The sequence below is a fragment of the Varroa destructor genome, unplaced genomic scaffold, assembly GCF_002443255.2.
Source record: "Varroa destructor unplaced genomic scaffold, Vdes_3.0 BEIS01000002.1, whole genome shotgun sequence".
NCBI classification, from domain to species: domain Eukaryota; kingdom Metazoa; phylum Arthropoda; class Arachnida; order Mesostigmata; family Varroidae; genus Varroa; species Varroa destructor.
Window position 1 is genome coordinate 55,460,492 of NW_019211455.1, and position 25,168 is coordinate 55,485,659.

The 25,168-nt window shown below is 45.3% G+C and overlaps 1 protein-coding gene across 4 annotated transcripts in view; it reads right to left on the minus strand.

Annotated features, from left to right (window-relative positions):
* The window catches only part of LOC111245820 (zinc finger protein 395-like), a 139,529-nt gene that overhangs the window by 86,972 nt on the left and 27,389 nt on the right, over positions 1–25,168 (minus strand). For all 4 annotated transcript variants that reach the window (XM_086979803.1, XM_086979805.1, XM_022794664.2 and 1 more), the window contains one exon: positions 20,089–20,393. In XM_086979803.1, coding sequence (XP_086835929.1) covers positions 20,089–20,393 — 305 coding nt within the window. The remainder of the gene's footprint in view (positions 1–20,088; positions 20,394–25,168) is intronic.

Genomic DNA, 25,168 nt, shown 5'->3' on the forward strand with positions numbered 1-25,168 from the left:
GCATCAATAACCTCCCTTATCTTGTAAAAACCACACGTGGCTATTATGGACGTATCAGGACAACCAGCATCATCCTGCGTTGAAAGTGCCTAGAGCAAACAATTCTCTTCTGTTATTTCATCGTGAACACTTTGACAGTTTGTTGCCGTTGCATATAACCATTCAGCCTGCGTGATCTACTCAGAATTTACGTAAAAATTAGACCGCGACAGAAAAATTAAGCAAAAATGCAGCCGGACAAGTCTATTATTGAGTCTCTAGTAGTTATTTGTGGGATTGTAACACTTCTTTCTAAATAGGTAAAAGCAAGCTTGCCCATTTTTTTCTACTTTCTATACCAGAAGTGTGTACGCGAGGTAATTAAATTAGATCTATGATACTATTTTTCGGAAGGACCTTCAGCATAATAGCAAAATATTTAATAATAAATATATGGATAAAATAAAGTCGCACAATGTCTAGTTTCAAGTTTTCCAGATCCGCTGTGCACAGAACGTGCACAGGTTTAAATATCTTTCCTGTGCCATGCCTTCGTTGCGCACGCTATGACCTGAACTTCGGTCAGTATCGATCGAAGGTTATTGAAGGTTGTTTTCTGGTTGCGACCTCTCAACTTCAACTTGCCTGTTTACCTAGAAATATACGAAGCCTCTCGTGGCAACATGCTATATAATGTTACGACGACGGCCAAGAAGAGTTTAGCTTCGGGCGATTACAAGTACATTCATTTTCATCTAGTTTGTCCGCTTACTACAGTCCCCGTTTATCGTTCAGCTCAGAGGGCGGCATTATTCAGCTCAAGACAGCTAACAATCAAAGTCATCAAGTTCGAAAAACATGGAAATACTACATGCAGGTGGGGGCATTTGAGGTACGTTCTAGGTGAGTCGTTCTTAGTTTCACTAGGGTATTTGAGATCGAGAAACATACGTATCCGGTGCACGAATTGTTTTTTTTTTCTTTGAACTTTTTGTGTCTTCTGTGTAAGACACTAGCGACACTAACTCAGCGCTAGGAAATTATTTGTACAGGACTACTATTGCCTTCATCGAATAGAATCTTATGTGATAATGAAAAAAATACATCATGTTGAAAATTAATACTAATATTATACTTTTGCCATCTAAAAATACATAGTCCATATTGTTTCTACTTTGTTGCTATTATACCGAACGTGTTCGAATCACTCAACGCCGCAAATAATGGTATCGTTCGTAAAGCCATTCAATCGACAATAAATGGAGCAAACTTGAATGCTACTGGCAGTGCCGTCGCGCTAGCAAGTTCTACTACGCTTGGTACAACATTACCACGAATCACTGTTGCTTCTCCAATAGTCATTTAAGGGCTTGCCTTGCAGGCCGATAGCCGATCGTCAAGCAGCAAAAAGAGGCCAGAAGCTATGAAGTCCGATTAGGACACACTGACTCACACTAACGCAGACGCGCTAGTGGTCTTTTTACAACTGTCAACTCGGACAGGATTCGTTTAGAAATCTTCTCTCTTCCTGCTTCCCGTTAGTTCTATTGCACTGGACCGTCGGCCTGTCACTTGGACCATTCAACTATGGTTTATCGAATGCGTCTGCTCCGAAATGTTGCCTACATCTTCTGTGCAGCGAGAAGAACGTTACGGTGGCAACGTGGCAATCTCTACCAACGACGCTGTCAGGCCGACAGCAGTGACCATCAGCATCGTCAAACAAAAACAACGTTTACAGCTGTGTTTTTCTTGTCCAAAAGACGAAACTGTAAAAGGGGGTAGTAGGATAAGCAACAGTAGGTCTCGTTCCTGCGTTTGTGCTATCTATCTTATTATTACTAGCTTTTGTTATGTATGGCTAGACATAGTTACTGGCTGGTAGTTTGCTCGTCCATACTGCGTTAAGATCTGACGTAGTTGCTGTTAGAATAGATGTTGTTAGATATCTATGTAGATCTGTTAGCTGCCTGTAACAATTGGGGCTTTCCCAGTCCTTTCTGCATTTTCGTCTGCATTAATATTCTAGCGTAATGTACAACGAGAACGCGCACGAACGCCGTCTGATACATGCTCTCAACGTACGTACAACCAAACACGCAGAAAGGTTGACGGCTAGGTCCGATTCGCTTTCCGTTGTTGAAACTGTAGCCGCTGCCAGAGACTGGTCAGACCGACGCTCACTGTCTCTGTCAATAGCCAGACAACTCCATTGGTGCTCAGAGACGGGCGGCCAGACTGACCGCAATGTTGTGTTGGAAGACACGATGCGGGTCGCAATCGCCTCCAAGGCCCTTGCGCAGCTCTGCCAACGATCACGTCGGTGACCAACACAGGCGGCGCCAGCAGCAGTACCAAACACGACAGCAACGTCACTCCGGTCGCAGTAGCAACTGCGTGGAAAGGGGAAGTCGCTTCGAAATGGAACATCAACATGCAATGGTCCGATGACTGTAGGGGCATCGCTGACTGATACCGTCTGACTGAGGCAAAGGGCCGGACGGCGGATAGCTGCTCGCCGATGCGGTAGCGGCGCGAATTGTGATTTGTCTTCGCCAAGGCCAGATTTTCTAGTCTCTCGACTTGCGTCGAGTCACGTAAGTCACGCAGATTGAGACAGAAGCTATGTTAGATGGGCGTATCAGGTGAACGATGTTAGAAATTCTGCTCGCGTTCACTAGATCGCGTTGTCAGTAATTGTTGCATGATCAGTTTGAATACACCAGAAAATATTACGGACGAGAATCGTTTTTAGAAACGCCACTGAACGTTTTGTTAGCATCAAATTAGAAAAGTTGTTTTTTTTTTTAATTTAGACTTGAATGCGTTGTGTAATGTCAGCCTTCCGCACCGTAAGTACACGGCCGTTAGATAATCGATGGTTAGCGCAGACTCCCGGCAATAATCTACCCCTTCGTCAATCTTAGATAACTGAAACTAGAGTCGCAGCACATTGTGTCGCAGTTTTAACCAGAATTGCTTCTTTGAACCGTAGGTAAACATGGCCAACGTTTGTGCGACCTCAGTAAGCGCCAAAGGTCTATGTGAGCATACGCACACCTACAAACAACGTCAAATAGTCGAGCTACTGGATTAGACCATTTTCTCCTATTCTTATACAACTCGATAGACGTTGTTCGAGACGGCGCACACCAACTTTTGGAAACTGACGATCTTTCGGATCGCCTGATTCGAACTAGACGACTGACAGTCACACGCGATTATTTGTACTGCTTATACTACAGAGTGTTGTTGTTGTTGTTGTTGTTGTTGTTGCTGCTACCTATTTCGTCCATAGACCCACTACATCGAACACTCCAGCAAGCGGCCTACTGCGTTCTTTGTCGCGTGACGTCGCAGAATAGACCCAAGCTGCACCTGGCTCAGGCGTCCGGCGAACGTTTTGGGTCTACGATAGCGGAAAGAGAGAGAGAGAGAGAGAGAGAAAGAGCGAGAATCTTTCGCGCATGTGCCGTGCACCGCCAATGTACTCAACGCAATTAGGTTATGTCTAGTTGCCGTTGCGCTCACTGCTATCTGCACCCTGATGCCTTTGCCGCTCACTGATGCCACATCACACGAATTACTATCGGTAGGTTACTATCGGGTAAGCCGCTGCGACCTTTTACTGCCGCAATCATTACAGGCCGTGTCCGAAACCCGCCACCGACAACAACAGGGCCAAACCGAACGCCACAATTAAAACAAAGCAGCAAAAGTCCGCAAGTGCGTCCATTGTCGAACGCTCGATCTTTCCTTTTCCCCCGCGAAGTACCGCTACAGACAACGCTATTCACTTCAAATGCTTTTTTTTTCCTGCTCCTGCTGACGCCATTGTCGCCTCGATCGTTGCCATGCTGCCCTTTCTATTTGCCCATATCTATGTTCGTCAGTGTTTTTCGTTTATCTGTGCTCGTAGTGGCAATGGAAATGATAGCTGTTACCGCCGTCGTTGAGGCGATAGTGCGAGGCCGAGCGTCCAATCAAACGAAAGTGTTTAGTTCCTGGCGGAAAATCCCTGCCGGGCAGATGAGCGCGAACGACACCGGCACTATAGAATCGTGTATGAATAGCGCACGGCTTAGCGGCACGCGGCAGAGAGAGAGGATGCGTGACGACGTTTACATTGCAACGCAGTAACTGCGACAGCGGCGTCATTATCAGCAGCTTTCGTTGTTTAACGGACAGCCGTAGTTGACACAGATCGAGGAGGCTGAATGTCGACTCTACCACACTCGATTAGCCATTGGCGGTCAGCAGGCGGGTACTCGTCGCGAAAACTTCGCGCGAAGTCATTAGATCTGCACATCCTATTCACGTAAGCACGTAAAGACAGTGACAAATATGACAGTTGGTACAAACAAGAGTCGGCGGTATAGCGGACGACGAAACTAATGGATAGCATAGCGTTGTGGGTGCCCTATTATACAAAAGGTGAGGGATACAGGCGAACACGAAAAGAAAGACATGAAATTAAAAGATTTTTTATAAGAAACGACCGTCCATAAGTTGCAAGCACCAAGCGGTGACTCGGAACAACAGGGAGCATTCTTACGAAACGAAAAATGTTATTGAAGAAGATTCTCAGATGTTTAACACCTGTGCTGCTGTTGCTATTGCCTAAACAATGTATGCAAATATGCCAACAAGGGAATTACTTACATGACAAATGATGATGAAAATGCCTAGAAAAAAATCTTCACGCACAGCACGGAACAACACTTCAGAGTACATTAACGTTACTTTTCACTGGCAAAGTGTGTGGATCAAAGATGTCGAAATGAATTGAAACAAGTCTTGTGCTCACCCGCTCAGGCAGTACCGCGAACACCAAACCCGCACCAAATGTCTATCCAGCTAAACATTACTCTGGCCGCGACGCTCGACTAGTCTCACTGACTTGTGGCAAGTGTATTACCAACTACAACGGTAACATCACCGTTTGACATATCAATAGTATCGAGCGCTATACTGAAGCCGGATGACTTCGATTTGATGATGGAACTGCTATTGCCAGCAGCCGTTGGCGGCCATTTATGTATGTGACGACAGATTCAGTCCCCGTTATAGCATAGAATTTAGTGGAAGCGTTCGATTAGGTCGCGAACGTCATTACTCTATTAACGGAAACGTTGCCTCGATTTTTCACCCGAAGCTACTATAACTGCTGCTGCTGCTGCTGCCCCATCGTCTAAGAACAATTTTATTACCCAGTCAACTATCGGGGTCGACCTCCATCGTCCTTAATGATTGTGATGATAACCCCATTTGTATCTGTAAAGCCACGCCGTACCTCACTGCATCAAGCGTCTATTTTGTCTAATACTGTTGGCGTTCCTGTTACAGACTGTCATAAAACAAAATACAATTTTCTCGTCTCAGTCCATTTTGATTTCTACGGGAAAACCTACTATTCAACAGTCTCGTTCGGGTCGAACACCAGCTTTCTCCTGTAGTAGCGTCCCTTCTGTGGCCTTGCCTCACACACTGACCCTCACCGCGTTAGTAGACCCCCACCCCACAAACGAACGACAGCCGCAATACCAGAAACAAGCTCGCCGCTTCCATCAAAACCGCGTGTCAACAACTACGCCGCGCGTCACTGGCTGACTACTTGACTATCACTATTGGCTAAGGCAACGCCTTCGACGCTTCCTATGATGCCACCACCTCCGCAACCCTCTGCCGCAACACTAATTCACCAGCGAACCGGCAAGTTTTCTTTAGGCGTTCAGCTATCACTGCCGTCGCAACAACCCCCCAGCCTTTTCTGGCACCACTGTCAATCGTAGCGTTATTATGTTTAGCTACCTAAGACTAATAATCGCACAATAATCGTATGGAGTAATGTAATACATACACTGGCTGATTGGTCAGAATGAAAGTTGCCGACTTTGCATAGTGTCGCACCTTCGTCGTCGTTGTCTTTCTATATAGATAGTGGCGGGTTTCGCTCTTAAACCTTTGTGAATTTTCGCTTTGTCTTTGTTTCTGGATTGATAGTTGGCTAGTCATTTCTCTCACAAATATCCGAGTCAGTGAGTACGGCCCCGTGATGTCCTAGTACGAGCGACACCAACAATTTCGGCAAGCGCAGAAAGTTTACTGGTTGGTCTTTATGAGGACTCTCCTCAACAATGGCGTGTGTCCTTGGCGAGAGTTAGGCCTCGCTCTGAGCTCTGTCTCGCTGTTGTGTACGAACGATTACGTGTACACGTAGTATTGCGGCGACGGCAGCACTTGTTAACAGCCTTAGCAGTAGCAGTTTGCTTTTGTCGCGTTCTTCTAGCCAATGTCTATCGACTAACCGGCGCACGGGCGACACAGACAAACGTGTCGATGGGTCAATAGGAGAGTAGATACAAAGGCTGCTGGAGCAGTCGGTGGCGAAGGTAACACTCTCTCAGAAGCTGATGTGTGCCACCGACCGGCGAACGAGTTCTAGAACAGCGATCGAAGAAACTGTCAATGGTACGACGGTATGGATGGTGAAGCGGATTCGAATTTTCAGAGGTCGGTTCGAGGGATCAAATCCTGTAAGACGCAATAAAGGAGCTCACTACCCTCAGATCTAGGCCGGAGATGCTGCTGTGCCAGTGATCAGCTGAGCTATACCGCCCTTCCCTATCCAGTTATCCGTAGCTACGATAGGCCGGTAAGGATGAACTTCACATTAGTGATTTATCACAAACAAGGAAAGCCTTGTCCAGCGATTTACGAGGTAAAACTCGAAGCATTACGCTGTGACTTGCGCCTGCACGGGGATGCTAATCTACCATCGGTAGCTAGTTTGACGGTTCGCTGCTGCTGCTGCTTCCGTTACTGAATCCGCTACTTTTACGGGCCCTTTTGCTACATCTGTGACGAAGGCTGCTGTCGCTATTGCTGCGGCCGCGCCCATAGCCACTGACCAATCCAGTTCGACGGAGAATACCCCGATAGATATAGGATCGGTGTACAAAAACAACGAAGTAATAGCAGACGACATCGACCAACACGCACTGCATCATTGTCATCAACGGAAACAAGAGCCGCTAATGAGCAGCAGTTGTGACGATTGCTAACGCTATTCGCTTCATTCGATTCCATCTCAGCATCGCGTCCTCCGATTCGTTCACTCTCATCTACCGTCAACCGTTCGCCGCCGCCGCCGCCAAGATCAGCTAGCGTGTAATGCTAGTCAGCCGGCGTTAGCCAGTGGACCTGCTGGTCGCGACCTACCGGTGTCGCTACTGCAATAGATACTGACCAGCCAGCGACGGCTGCACCTACGACGACTTAAATCAACAGGACCAGCAGGATCTATCGATGTTCGTCATGATGATTGCGTTATCCCGTCAAGTTAGCAGTACCAGCTGACTATTGTCACATGTGCTGTGGCTGTTGGTCAGTAGCGAGTGAACAGGCTGGACAACTGGAGCCGATATGGCGGCCTTCCGAACAACGACAGCAGCAGCTAAATGCAACGACAATCGTAATGTCTATTTATTGAAATCAGGTCCACGAGCTTAGCAATTGGCCAATGATAGCATTATAAAGAGGAAGTCGGCGTTTTAGTAGCCCCTTGCATTCGCTATCGCCCAAGGAACAACGACAGAGAACTGGTGCTTGCTGGAAAGAGACAGGAGGAGCTGGGAAGACTGGATGTGCCCCGTGTGCCTGTTTGTGTGTGAGAGAGGGGAGATGGGGGCGTAGGCTGGACAACAGGCAAACGTAGCAACTACACGGCAATGTATCGTCAACGATATAATAAACAACGAAAGTGACCTAGCCACTAGTAAGCGGCAACCGCTTTTCAACAAGGGCAACCATAGCGATACTGAGTCAACGAATGCCGGCACCACGCCAATACGTCTTGGCGACAGACACCCGCTGGTATAGACGATCACGCTTAGTTAGCGTCATCGCTCGCATTGACAATTTGCTGGTGCTCCTGCGGTGACGGGCAAGCATCCTTGCACGGATCACGGCGGAACCACTGATAAGGCCGCCCATCAAAACAGCGACAACAAAAACAGGCACGATAACAACAATACTGACGGCAACAGCGATGGCAAGACGCAATTCATATTGCCCTCCCTTCGCACGCAATCCCTATAGTTCACACACAACTGACAATATGAACCCCAACAGTGGCGACTGGCGTGTTACATTGGGGATTGCTGCTGACTATATTGTTGTCGTTGCGGCAGGACTACTTCGCGATTGTTGCAGTCGACAGCGATGAAAAGTAAACGGAAAAAAAAACAGAAGATAAAGAGACAGGCCGGTAATATACAACGCTACCTCTATTGCTTCAGCTGCTAATGACGTCCTTAGCGTCACACGCTTACTACTCTTGTAGCAGCTGTCGTTGTTTTAAAGCATCAGTTGATCGTCAGCGTGATTGGTCGTCAAACGGTGAACGAAGACTTTGAACGACGACTGCGACGAGGCCAACTTGTGTTTGCCCCACATGTGTCTGTGGGCGGAAAGTCTACTAGAAGTGTCGGGTGCGTGTTTTAGCCAGTCGGCTACATTCTAGCCGACAGGACAAAACACTTGGCAACAGCAGCGTAGAAAAGCCAGCAACGACAATAGCATAAAAGGTCACAGCAATAGATCAGGCAGAAGTTGTGCCGATGACAGCAGAGGTTGTGCTGCTCTGACATAACAGCCGACACAGACTCCGGCTTCTAATGAATATGAACAAAATTATTAGTGAAGAAATCAGCAACGAAATCAACCAGCTGATTCCTTACACCTACATATCTTGCTTGTCGTCTTTATCGACCAGAAAGCGGTACCCCGAACAACTGGTCCCAGTATCAGCCCCTTAGTCTCTACCGTACGGCACAGGCGTACGTTTAAGCTAGGGCCGAACTAGCCAGTCATAACAGCAGGCTTCGAAAAGTCACGTTAATGGGAACAGTGAAGCAGCTTCTGATCAGATACAATTTCCATAATCCAATACAGTAGACCCGCTGGTCAACACATATTGATCAGGGAGGCCAACCCGCATTCCATGAACTGGGATCGATGGTGAAAACAAAATAAGAAGCAGCAACAAATGCTACGGCAATTGGTATCAACGGACAACGCATGTACCTATATATCGGGGCATGGTGCCGACCATCAGCCGGCGGCTTCCCAGTCGCCTGAATGAATGGATGGATGGCCCTCTCATAGGAATAACATCAGACAAAATAGTAAATAGAAAGGCAGCCAGCAGGCGAGAGTTGGATGTCAACACGACATCGTCCATATACCAATCGATGGATGGATGGATGGATGGATGGATGAACGTACACATAAGAATGAAAGAGTGCAAAGACATGTAGACCACCAAACGCTTACTTATCGTGCGTTTGACCATTTAATCTTTACTGAATCGGCGAATCTCCTGCCAACAGCATCAACACCAATAACAGCAACAGCGACGGCGGTAATCGTTATCCTCGGAGCGGATCGGTACCCGCCGACAGAGATTTGGAGCCACTGAGAAGGCTGTAAACTATTGCCAAAACTACGGTGGAGACTAGAAAAGGGGCTCTTGGACATTACGTCATTGGGACAACAGCAGATAGCCGTTCTCAAACAGCGTCTAATGAACGCAGTTCCGGACTGATGCTGGATAGACCATCATATTTCTATGTTACCCTATTGACTCGCAGTAACAACAACAAGCATGGCAGCAATGGAAGGCAAAAGAAAGTAGAAAATCACCGGTTTTAAATCTAATCGAAGTAAATAATGTCGACGATTAATGTGGTAAGATGAAATTATCGAGACCGGCCGGTGCGTGGCCTGTGTTCGTAATCCATTGCTCGTTTGGATAGGATTAGCACAAAATTTTTATAAATAGCAAGAATAACAGTAAGCTAGAAATGACAATTATTATCGGCGCATTAAAGATAAATGTAACGGCTAAAAATCGCTATTTCCAATGATGTAACTTAACTGTGGATGGGATGATCGAAGAAAAAAGTTTCCAAATCACACAACAAATGTATGATCATTGTTGTCAATGGTACAGGACTACGCCAAAGATTACGTTGGGTCCTTCAGCCTCTTAGCACTGAACGTCGGCCAGGTTCATCAGTTTAGTTCGAACATCCTCAATTAAACATATCAAGAAATTTCTAAACGTTCCAGGAAACAACCCTGATTTGAAGCAAATACTGATCTGATATTTTTGTCTGTTCTAATAACAGCCAGATTACTTGATTAATGACGGCAGCATCTTCACTCTCTAAAGGAAAGCGCTATCACCACCAATCTGCCGGCACCCACACAAGCAACCGGACAGATAAATTCCTCAACAACGACATCAGCTTGGAGGAGAAAGCACCCTTTCCCCAAGCAATCTAATAAAAAAAGATCACTATTCCACGTATTAAATGCTTCTAGATGGCATCTACCATAATTGTTACCTAGCGTTTCACTGCGGCATCTGAAGTGTGGACCGTTTGCGCGCCAATATTTGAATTTCTGCGTCGGTCTCGTAACAGGAGATAAATGCCCTAAAGGTGACAGGTACTCTCTCGGATAGAATGATTTTTTCTTAATCCTTTGACACGATAGTTGTTTGCTGTAGACGTCATCGTTGGGTCTAGTCGAACACGATAACCGTAACGGTTTTGGCATCGCTCAGGGGCCCCAACATCGACCAAGAAACAAGCCACGGATTTGGCTATAAGCTTTTGATTTTGTTCAATTTCGTTAGCGCATGTAAGAGATTTTCAGCTGTTGTAAGGAAAAAGGCACGTCATGTAACGATATTTGATCTTAACGCGTTCATGAATTAGCAACAAATCTTATTCCTAATCTCTGGACCTCCCCGCGGATACTATTGACGTAATACTGGTCTTATTAAAGAAACCATGTAGGAAGTGCCGTTTTGTGAACACTTTAACAGCCAGCGTTAAGTCGGAATAATCCTCCTGAACGCAAAAATGCTTACGGATTATTGGAGCTATTGGACAGTTTCATTGTATAGGCGAAGTGTTTACAAATGATCGGCGCAGGGCCGCTTTCAATATAATCATTGCGATAGGATTGATAAGTTCGTGACAAAACCCAGGTTTGAAAAGATTTCGGGAAGCCCGCAGATTATCTGCTGGAAATAGTCAACATGCCATAATAGACCTCGCCGAGCCGCAAAATACGTCATTATTATCAATAGCCATCGGCACTATTGTGCAACGGTTACGTTATTATTTATTCGTTTATTAAGATACGGTTAAACAATTAAGATATGAATGGCTCTTACGCCATTCCGTTCGAAGACATCGACTGAGGATAAGTGTAATTGGGATTAACGTAATTGCCTGAAGTTAGTAACAATCGTAGTAGTAGTAGCAGTGGTCCCGTAGCGGACGTGGCACGTTAGATGAACTTGTTGTTTGAACCTTTTTTCCACCTCATTTCTGTTCTCATATCTACCTCTCGAATTCTCCCTGGAAGTACCTCACTGGACTACTTGTTTCTCTATGCCTAGTGTTATATTTTACCAGCCTGCGAGGTCGCAGTAACTGACTTCAAGTTATATCAGGTAATTTAAGCTGTAGTAAAGGCTGTACCGTTACTATATGTGTAGTATTCCTAGGCAATTGGTATCGGAACACCGTTATAATTTGTACTGAGCACTGGCGAACCGTTAGCTCGCTCACTGCCGTCGTTTTTGTTAACGTTAGCAGCAATAAAAATGGCTTCACTTTAATAGCAGCCGAATTCGCTTTAGAAGCCAACGGTACGAAGAGACAAATAATCTCGGAGCTGATTACGTTGACGTAGGGGCTCAAAAACATGGCCGGGTAGCAGATCAAGGACTAACAGCCCTATAGATTTGTCTATCTGACCATCCGTAGACGAAACTTGCAGCACAAAAAATAACGAAAGGAAAAAAGTAACGAAAAATATTGTATCTGTAGCTGTTCCCCCTCTGGTGCTAGCAGCGGAAGAAGGCGGCGACGGTGGTTCTATAATACGACTCCCCCGATGACCCGCTGTCCAAGCGGCGGTCGTAATACCGGGCAATGCTCAATAGGGTCGTGCAAAATAGCTTACGAAGGATGGCGTATTATTTCCAGATGTGTATCTATTCTATTGAAGCCGATCTATAGAAGAACGTTGATAGGTTCCATTCTATCTGTCTAATACTATAATATTTTTTTTTTGCGTCTGCTGGTTCTTGGGTTGAAAGCTCTTTTTAGTTGGGGAGTTCTGTACTATTTCTATGATATTGCGGTTCAACCGTAATGTGATACGGCACGGGAAAAACAAATGAACATTATTATCAGCCAACGCGTTTTGTTGTCGTTGAGTGTAAATTATAATACATTTTTATATAAAAGAGTTCATACCCGTCTGACACGATAGACTGTACCTTAGCGAAGCCAAAATGGAAACCGTACGTTAGAACTAATCAAAGGCTAAATAATTTTGTAAAATTGTATAATACAAGGAGGGACCTACATACAAATTACTAAGTATTGCCAGTTGGTCTATAGTACGAAGTGTCTATTTCGTAAACGAAACACGAAAGTGTATTCCATCAGGCTCCTTCTAACTATATCCAATTGATGTTCCGCTGTCAGAACAGAGACTCAACGACAAATTCCAAATACGAAAAATTAAATGCTCCCTTCACAATACGTTACGGTCCGTATCGAGTAACTTGCTACCACGATGACGTTGCCGTTCTCTACCCGAACGCCTTTTATGACAATTATTAGTTTTATCAACACTAACAACAAACGTTGCATAGGAAACAAGCCACTTTGGGCTGGCATAGTGATGCCAATATTTCAATCATTAATTGAAAAAAGGGCGATAGTCCCTTAGTTGTTTCCTCTTCCACCGAATATTATGGACGATAAGAAAAGCAAGAGCCTTTTGTTTAGTCGCGGCTTTCCAGGAAACAGTCTTAGCGGGATTGGGATCCTGCCATGTTTTTCTAACAGCAAAACACAGTTTGCATATATATATATATATATATTCATAGTCGCTCACCGTATTCCGCAAGCTAACGGTGGCCATTATCACGTTGCTTAAGCCGGCTTCACGCTCACGTAACATTGCAGACGTTCCCGTCTATTACTACTATTATTATGCGTATGAATATAAGAAACACTTAATAAAACTATGGAAACAAGTTACCGCTAACCGCTTCTCAAGTTAGACATTTGCGCAATGAACTATAACATAGAGACACACATATGTACGCATATATATATTCCTTATTTCGCTCCAAGCGGGCATGCTTTAAACGGAAGCAAGGTTCATACGTAGATAGCGAAATTGAATTCACTCGGTAACAGCTTAAGCAACTCCTATAAAGGTTAACGGCAACACACAGGACACGATGCCGGGGCAAATTTTCTCGTTCTTCTATACAGCGAAAAGTATTTCAAAGACAAATTATACGCCTTGGCAAAAGATGATGGTTTTGTACAGGATCAAACGCGGTAAGATCGGCCAAAGAGCGGCGGTAAGAGCGACTAAAACCAGTCGTTTATCCTAACGATTCCCAGTCCGCAGAAGTCTTACGGAGTTGATCCGCTGAACTAATCCGTGAAATCGGAATCAATGACACACATCCAGCTCGAGATGGACCATTATTAAACGAGAACACTTTCATTTTCATCCATCCATCCATTCGATGGTCTAACTCAATTCAATAGTACCTTCAGATTTTACCGCCATGTTTATATGCGCCTGTTTATTCATCGTTTACTTCGAGCTATAGCTTCGGCTGAAGAAAAGCACAAGTTGAGTGAGGTCAGGACAACGATGCTGTAACCAGGTCAGTTTTTTTCCCGTTGCCTGCGATAGCCTGAACACCTATGTACAGCGAAACGACTTCAACTCGATGAACCACGGACCACAGGGCCGCCGCTACCATATTATAATAGACGTTACCCCTACTATTACCAAGCATGGTCATTACCATTATCTCCACCCTTCTGTTGCGAACTTTCACCTGAGTGATTGACTGACTGATAGATTGATTGATTGACTGATTAGTTAATTAAGTGGCTCATTGGTTGCTGGTCACGAGCCGATGCGATGCTACGGAACATAGCTGCGCAGCCATTGCGCAACCCGACCAGATCCGATACAACCGTCGATATGTTACAGCTCCAATGAGCGAACACCAAAAAAGTCTCGAACGCTATCGCCGCTGCCGCCGTCCATTCAACTACAACGAGACCTAGACGCACGGCCAGATTCCATTACGAAACATAGCCCCAGCGCAATAATGCAAAAAAAACTTACCATAGAACTACGAAGCTAGGGTCTCGTTTCAAGTGGTTGTTTTCTTCAATTGCCAGTGGAGAAAACCCAGCCGATGCACGCTTACACGTACATACATTTGATACAGCTTGATAAAGATCGATTGATAGATATAAGGCTCTTGAACAGTGGCGATGGCTATTTGATAGCAGTATAGTAATAGTAAAAGTGATAAAAATATCTTTCGGAATATCATATCTTTCGGAAGGCCACCGAGGGCAAATGGCTATTCACAGAATGCCCGGCCAACTAACCAGCCAACCAAGTAAGCAGCAACGCTATAATAATTTATCTTTCTCCTTTCCCTCTTTCGGTGATAGATTATTCTTCGTTTTTTTTTTTACTAGAATCAAACTGCAGTCGGTGTGCTGCCCTATGTTGTCCCCATTCTCCCGTTACGCTCACCGTCCAATAAGATCTCATTTAACAGAGCGGTTTTCTTTGTTTTTATTGTGTTGTAACTGCTTTTGTTGCCGATGTGGCTGCCTCCTGGCTGAAATCAGTCATCGGTTCCCGGCAGCGCCCGGTTCTTGTGTCGCTGATGCGGCGCGCTAGACCCGCTGCTTTCCTCATCTGTAGAGGCAAACGACACGAAGTGTAGTCGCTGTTTGAAGCTGCACCGACCAGCAGTTTATAACAACGTCGCAGTCAGCAGCGAACGTAGCCGCAGTGGAAAGCAGCGCTTCGGCCAACTTCATCATTCACTTCATCGTCATCAACGTCCATGACGACGATGGGGGAATCCCTTCGGCCAGCATCAGCAGCATTGTGATGCCGTTGCTTCTTTTTGCCGATCGCTTAGCTGCTCGCACCTCAACCGAGTCACCGCTTCTCAGCGCCACTTTTTGCTGCTTCCTCTCACCTGGCCCGACTGACTGCTGTTTTGATATTTCTGATTCCGAAGCCGGCGCCGAGGCCGTTCACGTTGCCGGTGCCGTCAAAGCCGACGATGTTTGTCCATCCGGGCGCGGAACAGGGCTGCTCTGGCGCGTTGCAGCGCGCGTACTCTGGCCAGCAAGAATCGCAACGAATAGAAGGGCGTGCGCGATGGGTTTCGCTGCCGCTATGTGGCAGCGAAACTTGTCATGGTTTCTATCAATGCAGTGGCTGAAACCATTGGACGTCTATTTAGTAATAGGTAAAGGGCTTTTCGTGCTTGTTCCCTCCCTGTTTGTTTCGCTGCCTGTTTTTTCATTCTATCCAGTTGCCTATTGAGCCCTGGGTCCACTCACCTACCCCCAAGACCCATCGGAATGATGGTTCCTTTGAGGGGTTGGGTTAGTATAATATTTCGATTAGCTGTTTGCTTGACCGATTATAGTAATCTTGTGTCGAACAAGTGACCGCTATCACCATTGCCACCTCAGCCGCTGCGGGTGGAAATGCTCCGACGAATAGCGTCCGGTGCGATTCGACACAAAGATGCTCGATGAAATGTTGCAATTGCTAAGCAAAAGCTACTACTCAAAATGTATTACTTTTACTCCTATTAGCGTTAGGGCTAGACGTATAAAAAGGGAAACGATGCGTTCGGTTGTTTTGGCGGCAACGGCCGCTAGGCAAAAGGACTTTCTTACTGACCCCGATCGAGTTAACCTTCGGATGAAATATCTCTCACAGATAGTCAATTTAGCTCCTATTTCTGTCCGACCGGATGTGGGACGCGGTCGGCGAACGAAGTAAAAGCCGTAATACCAGCTGCAGAAGCAAGTATGCTATTTAACAATCACGAAGGTTATGTTACATAGGGATGTTTTAAGTCGGACTAATGTTTCCCACCGGAACAGAAAAAATGCTGGCTGGTGGCAGTATTCAGCAGCAGATTCCTAACGCTTCGTGGAGATGGGGGTGAACACCATTAAAACCTGGCAATGACCCAACTCCCGATGACGATGATATTTCGCGTTCTTGTCCTAGATGCCAATCCGATTTCTTCGTACCGATACGTAACCACAGGAGAGTCAAGCAAATGAGAGCCGGTGTTGTTATGACGGCATACGCTCTACGAAGTCATTGTTTTACTGCCGCCGCTGTTCTCGGCCACTTCTTTCATTCTTGCTTGAATCCACAGGAGCGCAAATGATTCTTTCCGCAAACCCCTCCCGTTGTGATGATGTTATAATATAATAGCACAACTCTCTCGCTTGCTCTTGTTCATACGATTGGCCGGTGTTCCACCCCAGAGAGCCGCTGCTCTTACAGTCTGTATGCAGTACCAGCGACGACTTCGCTATTAACTAATAACCTAGTTCGGTTCAATGGAACGTCTGCTTACCTTCCCAATGTCTTCTTTTTGATCAGATCCTCTTCTAATACTTCATCATTATCGGTACCGTCGATGTCGTAGGCGATGCCTCGGTCGGGCACACCGCACAGCGACTCACTGCTAACTTGTTTCAGGCAGACGAACGCAAAGCTTCTCTTTCTTCTTTGTTCTGTCTTCTAAAACATACAGTCAACGAACGGCCAGCAAACAAACAGGCAGCTGTTGACGCGCTTCCCTGCAGTGGCTACCGCGATCGATCAACTTGCTGTGGCCGCATCGCAACCTACGACCGAAGTTCTACTCGTGTTCTGCCGCGGCTGCTGTTAAGCGCATCACTATTACCCGACTTCGCCAAACAACCAGGCTTCTTATCGGGTTCCTTGAAAGCTTGCGCTAACGAAAAATTTATTATTTCCATTCAGTCGTCTGCAACTGCGGACGCAAGAAGCGGCAAGAAGGACACAGCAGGGGGAGGGCTGGTTGCTGGAGACGAGCGAAGAGCAACGAAAAAGGAACTGCTCCAGGCACGGCGTCTGCTAGCGAGGGCCGTTGTTTGCCGACCTGGCACCACCGCTCAGAGAACATCAGCGCTACAGCTTTTGTTGGGTTACCGAACCTTTCTACGCTATTAACACTTTGCGCAGTTCTAGCCGAATACGTGGTCATTACTGTAGTAATAGAAGCGTTTGAAAGTTATGGAGAGTGGCGGACCCGCCAAGCAACCAGGCAGTAACGGCACATTACTGCTGGTTCCGACCATTCTAGCGGACGTTTTATATAGATATAGGGCAAGCAAACGGCCGTCAGCAAAAAGAAACTGAATATAAAGCGGAGTCGGGTGATGATGATGCAGTGGAAAAGGGGAACGAGACAGCTATCGCGTGGAGAGGGAAAATTGGAGGACTGTCAAAGGGAATAAGAAACACATCAATGCATCCGACGATAGCATCCAGGCATCATCGTAGAACAAGCCCACGAAAAAAACAACGGCGAAACTTTTCTAGTTCATTGCAAAACTAGTACATTGCTCTATCAACTGGCCAACAAGAATCCGAAATCATCGACTGGAAAGAAAGGACATATATATAGCAAAAGACTGCGACTCATTTGCAAACATGACAGGGTTTAGCTAAAAGTGTAAATAATTATTGTTAAATATGTAACGACTAACATAGGATTGAAGATTCATTCGAACTCAATCAATAGAACAATGGTCAAAGGAATACTCTCACATGCAAACTATGGGAAAGAGACAAAGTATTTACATGGCTTCTATTTCTTTATTATACCAATGAGGGTAGCGTGGTTGCCCCGAAGAGCATTGACGCGTATCACTCTCACTTAGCACAGGATACAGTCATCTTTTCTAATTGTTTCTTTTGTATTAGACTGTACTGGGAATGCATTGGTTGTAACAAAACGTAAAAACGAAACGAAAGTGAACGGGATACGCCAAGGGACATGAACAGTCTTTTCGAAGCGACAGATCTGACGAAACTAGGGGATATCTGCCAAAACACGCATTTTTTCTTGCCAGCTCCTTTCGTCCTTTTTCTCTCCCGCATGTCTTTCGTAGAAATTGCAGCAGCCTTGTTCATGCTTTTCTTACCAATGTTTCCACCGCTACTGCTCATATCTGAGCCATATTTCGCCTTTGTTAGTTGGCCACGTTGGTGACCATGTCGTGCCCTTCCATCGGCTAAGACCCTCCACCATTCTTTTCTCTTCGCACGACTGCTTCGATTGACCCGATTGCCTTCGAGTGTCCTGGCAAGGCTTCGTTAGCTGTACATTTTGCCCAATACTTGACAGCGGAGAGCCATAGCAACCAGCAGTGCCGATGATTCTCGAAGGACGACCCCGTTAGGACGCAAAAAAGTTGGACAAAGTCCCTACTGCTTCTACTGTAGCGCCCCGCGCACTCATTCTTTATGAGAAAAACCGATCATGTTCCTTGCCCGAGCTGAAGACCAGACCGATATGGGGCCCACTGGGCAGGAGTGCGAGATCGCTAGGACCCACGGCTGATATCAGGCAAGAAAGCTGAACTTTGTCCCACTCGAAAGCAGAGAAAGCGAGAGAAAAAGACCAAACGCGTAATAAGCACGATAGAATAATTATAAATGAAGGTTTCCTTACGCTAACAAAATGGGACAGGAAAAGGACGTACAATGTGTAGAAGGCGAACGTCAAAATGACCCCGAAAAGAATTTGAAGGTTATCATGGTATTGAGCAAACGGTAAGAAATGAAACCGAAATAAGTTGGTCCGCAAAAGCCAGCTCACTTGCAGACACCTTAATTGCTAAGAGCTAAAATCAACGGTACCGGTGTGCCCTTGACGTCGCGAAACGTGGTACAAAGTTATCGTGTTTCTCTCAGTTTTAATGGGTGTCAACGTGAGGTAAGTAGGCTGAGTTATGGGCCAGTAATGCAGCATATGAACAGTATTACCTCAGCCGGAATTCCGCTAATCCGCTGGCAAGCAGATGCTATCCGTATATCTTTCCCCTTGTCTGGATATGTTATTATTGCACATTGTAAAGCAGTTGGTTTTTGAATTTAGCATTAGAATTGAAGTATAATAGAGCTTTTCAGTTGTCTGCTTCATCTGGGTTATTCTCTCCCATGTGTTTTTTTCGTCCAGTGAAGTACGCACTATAAGTACCGTCTTTACTCACTTGTAGGATGTCACTGAGGTTATGTTATTAATAGTATTACTTATCAGGCTTAGAGGTTATTCTATAAATAGAGTTACGAATTTTGCTTGTTTCTCTAGTTGTCTGTCATCTATATGTTTTCCTTAATTTGCCAATTTATTTCTTACCAATATAAATAAATCTTCAGACAGGAACGTTTGGTTTGCTTAGTCTACATGTTTTCCACGAATTAATCTGGCATTCATCTAAAGAGGACTTGCTTTAATTTATTCTTCAAGTGTTCTAATAGATTTTCCCCTTTTTCTTTTCCTGTTACTTTGATGTATAACAATCAGTCTTAATGGCCTTACGGATAACGCTAACTGAGGCCTATCAATCTGCAACACATTAGGTAAGGTCAAGGGAGGTCCGTCCGTCGGACACACACATGTCATTTGCACCCGCAACTCGTAAGGCCATTTCTTTGATCACAAACCGACCGAGGCCATCCGTCTTCTTCAACACAGATGCCTACGGGACAACGTTAATTGCGATAGCATTGTGAAATCTGTTGTCGATCGCATCGGCTAGGAGGACTTGGCCATTGTGACACATCGCTCTACCGCAACATCGTACAATTATAGGGAATACAAATGAACGAGAACCAAGGAGAGTTCTTATTGGCTGCCGTTTGGATCAGCGGCCGTAAATCATCGATTTTTGTCGCGGAGAATGTTACCTGAATAAAATTGCCACAGTCCCTGAACGCTAAGTAAACCCACATATGGAGTTTCTACTATCAAGTGTTCACTGTCGCGGTGATTGGATGTCGGAAAGATGGGCGATTTATTAAAGTCTTTTTGCTTTTAATGTATAGATAGGGGTTTTATATAAGTACAATGTTGTCAAAATTGGTACAATTACCCACCCGTTAGTTTGTTGCTGCGTTTGCTGTTGCTGTTGCTGCTGCTGCTGTTGCTGCTGCTGTTGCTGCTGCTGCTGCTGCTGCTGCTGCTGCTGCTGCTGCTGTTGAGGATTGGCAGTTGTTGCTGAAGAACTTACAGCGGCGATCTGATCGCTGCTGAGTCCGCCTCGACCGGCTTCAGCCAGACGCGAGTAATCGACGTCGATGTCTTGGAGCCGAGCGCTTTTGCGACTTTCAAGAAGACGAACCTCTTCCAGACGTTTTACGAATTGCACGAGTTGTCCTCCACTGTGAACGCTCATAAGAACCTAAAAATAGGAGGTCCGAAAAAGATTAAACAAATAATTTTTGTACAGGGTACTGAATCAGATGTTTTTCTCTTTTGCTAACACATAAATTCATGTTTTGAGTTTCACGTTTATTGTAGCTTGTAAGCATTGTCTGAGAAATTTCCTCTTAACCTCGGAAGTACGGGAATTAGATGTTTAGAATATTTCCCACTAAGCTGCTTTGAACTTGAAGCTGCTTCTCTCTGCACCATACAGGCATGCAACTAGTGTTGCCAGCGCAGAATTTCCGACAACTTCGACTTATACCCAACATTGATCCATTCAGCCAGCCAACAACACGCCTTCCTCTCGATACTACAAAACTTGATATGTTTTATGCTTTTTATTATCACATAATATTCGTTTCCGTGTTTAGAGGGACGACATTCAATGCCAGCTAAGTGGACAGGTGCATAGAACCTAGAACGGGAGCGTCGGAGCTAGCGACCTAAGAAGGGATCCTGAACGGTCAGCTAAGTTAGAAAGAACATATAGACGTATCTGTCGCGCACGAATGCTACGACGTCTTCAAGTAGATGCGGTTTTCATCACGATCACGTGCCACGCGCCCATTTATTATCGAAATCCGATTTTGGACTAGATATTCAGAGCAGGCACTTGGAGCGGCTTCAGGAGCCGAAATCAAGCAACAGACCTGGATCGCTTGAGTTCTACTTGAACGGAATCTGTAGCTTGGCTGAAAGCGCTTGGTTTACCCTACGGCCCCCGAGGGGCTAATTTTAGAATGGCAGCTGGCAGTTACCAACCCACAGCTCCTGTTGCGGCAGACCGACTTGTAGCTATGATTCATCTAATCATCGTGTACGCCCCTGCCAGGAAGAAACACAGGGGAATAGTTACAGCATATAGCCATAGCTGCACATAAAACCGTATCTGCCGTATATCGATGTGACGAGCGTGTGGCCTTGGTCACCGGCCGGTTAGTCTCGCTCAACAAGCAAGCTCGCTTAGAATTGACTTGTCGTAGAGAGCATCTCCCTGCTCAAAAGTCCCTATCATTCGATGTGGATGCGAAAAGTTTACCAAGGGAATGATGGTTCATCGTTGTGAACAATCGCTGTAAAAGCCACCAGGTTTACTAGATCTGGACAAGTGCCTTAAGAGGTGCAGCTGAAACTAGATGTGTTAAAGCCGTTGTCAAGAAGTCTAGCTTCATAACGGCAAGCTGTTACAATCACTTTGTCTGTGTTTATTCCATTTGTAAACTATCGACAAAACATTTATGAGCCTTAAACTCGACGTATTTCTGCAATGTGTCCTTCTATCATCAAATGTCAGTCCATAAGACATTCACTAATTGCTTGCTGTTTCCTTTCACTCCTTCTAGATGTCTCTATTCTTCCATCATTGCGTGTAACACTGAGGTTATCTAGCCCTTTACCGTTAGCTGTCTATCTGTCTACCGAAATCAAGCAGAAGCATAAACAGTAGTAGTAATAATATCAGTTGCCAAATATCGGACGTCCTCGTATAACAAAGTGAATTACTTGGTCTGGTTGCACCGCTCGCTTTTAGAGCATTTCAACGCTCTTCCCTGTCTTCTTGGCTCCCTCTTAGGTAGATTTGTCCGTTGCCAGTTGTACTAACCTTCATTCAAAGCGTCTCAAGGTACATCGAGAAATCCCGGTAAAGACATCAGCACATTTAGGTGACTCACTTGTCCGGCCCTATGACCACTACTGATAGACACGGCGAGCTTAAATGGTTCGTCTTTGCAGGCCAACGTTCGACCTGCGTTCATTCACGGTTGATGGCCGTCTCATCAACATTTCTGTAAGCTGAAACATCGCCAAACTGGGATAATTAAATTAAGCGTACGCGAAAGCGCTGTATAAATGCGTGAGCGCCAAAAGGAGACAGCACAAATTTACTACCTTTGTCAGATCTAGTTAATTCGATGGCTAGATAGCGGTAATATCCCTAATGAGACAGCAATATATATCTCTGGTGACTCGCAGCCATAGAAACGTGAGCGCACCCTGAAAACGTAATTTCTGTGACACAAACACATACGAACAGACTTGGCAGCTAATGCGCGGAACAATTTCGAAAACAAGTTTGTGTCTACTCCCACAAAAGTCTGATCTTTAACAAAAGCCAGCAAGGAAAAAAGCAGTGATCAGCCTAACAATCAGGGAAGTTTGGCTCGGACGCATGTTGCTACAGACAGAGCTTAATCACTTTGTTAAGAGCATTACGGCAATGCGGATGAAGTTGACCTACTGGTGTGCACCTTATGGCAGGCCCTGTATCGGCTTGTTTGGTGTTCTCGAAGCTGTTGCAGTTACGAAGCGATTATGGCGAAATCGCACAAAGGCAACAAGGCTAAGGGCTTTCTGTAAGACGATGTATGGGTATACATAGGTACACATGTAGTGTTATACGTACGCGTTAGCCTTAACGTCAGTCACTGGGCCTATGCTCTACCGTACGGAACGAATGATCACTCTTTTTCTTTGAGCTCACCCAAGTGTAACTGCTACTATTACATACGCCGAAGCGGCAGTACAGTATGTACATACTGAGCTGCGCACGCAGAACGCACGACGACAGCTAGTCGAGTATAAAGAGTGCGAACGAGACTTGGTTCGTCGGCCGGCCTGTAGTATATTGAACGAGGTCTGTTTTTGCGGCTGCTACGAGGGCCATTTACTATCAAAATGGTGCTGCTGATGGCCGATAGATGAACAAGCTAGCCTAGAATAATAACATCCTTGACCGTGACCGTTCGCTCGACTGATTGTTTCGAGCAGCTGAGGACCAGAAGCACTTGTCAGGGCTTAACGGATGTAGAGAGCTCAAAAATCTATAGTACTAGCTGCATTTGTAGAGTACGCATAGACACAAAAGGAATTATAGGCTCAATTACACAAGTCTAATGAAAGTCGATGTTTTTTTTTTAATTTTTCAAAACTGGAAAAACCACGCCTAAGTTCTCGGCACAACTATCACTGTAGTTTATACAGAGACGCAATAAATGATGAAGACAAGGATGGGGCATGCAGTAGCCCTAATAATGACATTGTGATAAAAGCTGATACTTGAAACTTTTGACAATGGCTCATCGCTTTAAATAGTTCTGCGATTATGTATCGTCTGCAGTGCTTAGCAAAAGATCCACGCGCCATAGGCGTTTTTTTCTGCACCGCTATATGCATTCACCGAAACTATTGTTTGTTCCCAGGTAATACATGCAATTTTTCTATTGCAATGTGCGTGGGGTTCCGCTGTGTGGATTGGCCATGGATGACGGTGCCCCCTTGCTAGCTATAGCAATGACTATATATATATATATACACTTGAATTAGAGTTGCTTCTTCTTACAGCCTTATAGTGGGACATAGCTTACATGCAATGGCAGTGCTGTTTTGACAGACAGCTCCGTCTGACGGCAGAAACGAGCAGCGCGTGATCAAGGACTTTACGGGCTGGCTAAACCACTCGTACTGGCTACAGCGTTGTCTTGCCTTTGCCGTTTTTGACACATCAAACATAAACATGGGTACGATTTTTCATGGTTTCGTTAACATCTCGCATCATGTAGAACAGTTCAGTGTACAGGAGCACATTCGTAAACGACACACACCATCATAATCCATCAAACGAATAGATCCATGATTATGGATCTATTCGTTTGATGAGTGTGTGAAAATGTTATCATTCATTGCCTTTCCCATATATATAGGAACAGAATTATATATATGATTCAGCAGCTGTTTTGTTTTTCTATTATAGTATAGCAATATTAGGATGGAGGTACCAACGATTTAGACAACTCTATATGACCCAGAAGGACCTCATTCTGGTTGGGTAACTCAGACACGTACTTGCTTTAAAACGATACGGCTGCAGCAATAAGACACATCATACATGTAAAAACCATAGTACAATTGTGCTCCTTATGGGCTATATTTCCAGCAGAAGTCCAGGCCAGAATAACAGGTGCCCTTGAGTAGCTTTTGCAGTACGCTGCGACCATGCCATCGCGGTGGCGAAGGGGTAAGAGTTGCCTTAGATCCACGTTCACTTTTGCTGCGCGTCTATCTTATGCTTCTGAGCTTTGTCGTTGCTTGGTGTCCAGTCTCACATATGCCCCCGACACTCCGACCCCGTTCGTAATTCAACAGGCAGTATCGATAGATACAGGCGTACGCAGAGATAAAGGAAGCAAAATAGGGAGGCTTTCAGAATGGTCATAGCTAGTTTTTGATTTCGCCATTTATTTCGAATTCAGGTCGATGCAAAATGTTCTATTTCCCAGTGATTGCCGCTGCCGTCGATGTGACTGCGGCTGATGGTGAGGGGTGTGATCCAAGCTACGACTACAATTCCTGAAGAGAGAAGCTAATTCTGAAGAGAAGTAGGTAAACAGTCTATAGGGGAAAGCTGCAACCACCACGCCAAATCAATAGAAAGGTTGATGAAGAAGTGAAGTTGATGCCAAACACGGCGGGTTCTAACCGTCGAAAAGGAAGAAGTAGCCAGTGGGAGGTGTCCGATCAGAATATTGTTGGCAATACGTGTAAGTTCTCCATAGTCTCAGGTCGTGAATCTTAAAGCAAACGAGCGATTAGAACAAACTTAGAACGGTCTAGGGAGCATGCCCCTTTTAAAAGGCCCTTTTTCACCTTCAGGTAGCTAGGCTGAGGTCAGCAGGCATTGGAAAAAACTACTTAAGAAATAGGAATAGGATACGTAGTTTTTCTGTAAAGATATTTCTAGGTAAATTCAGC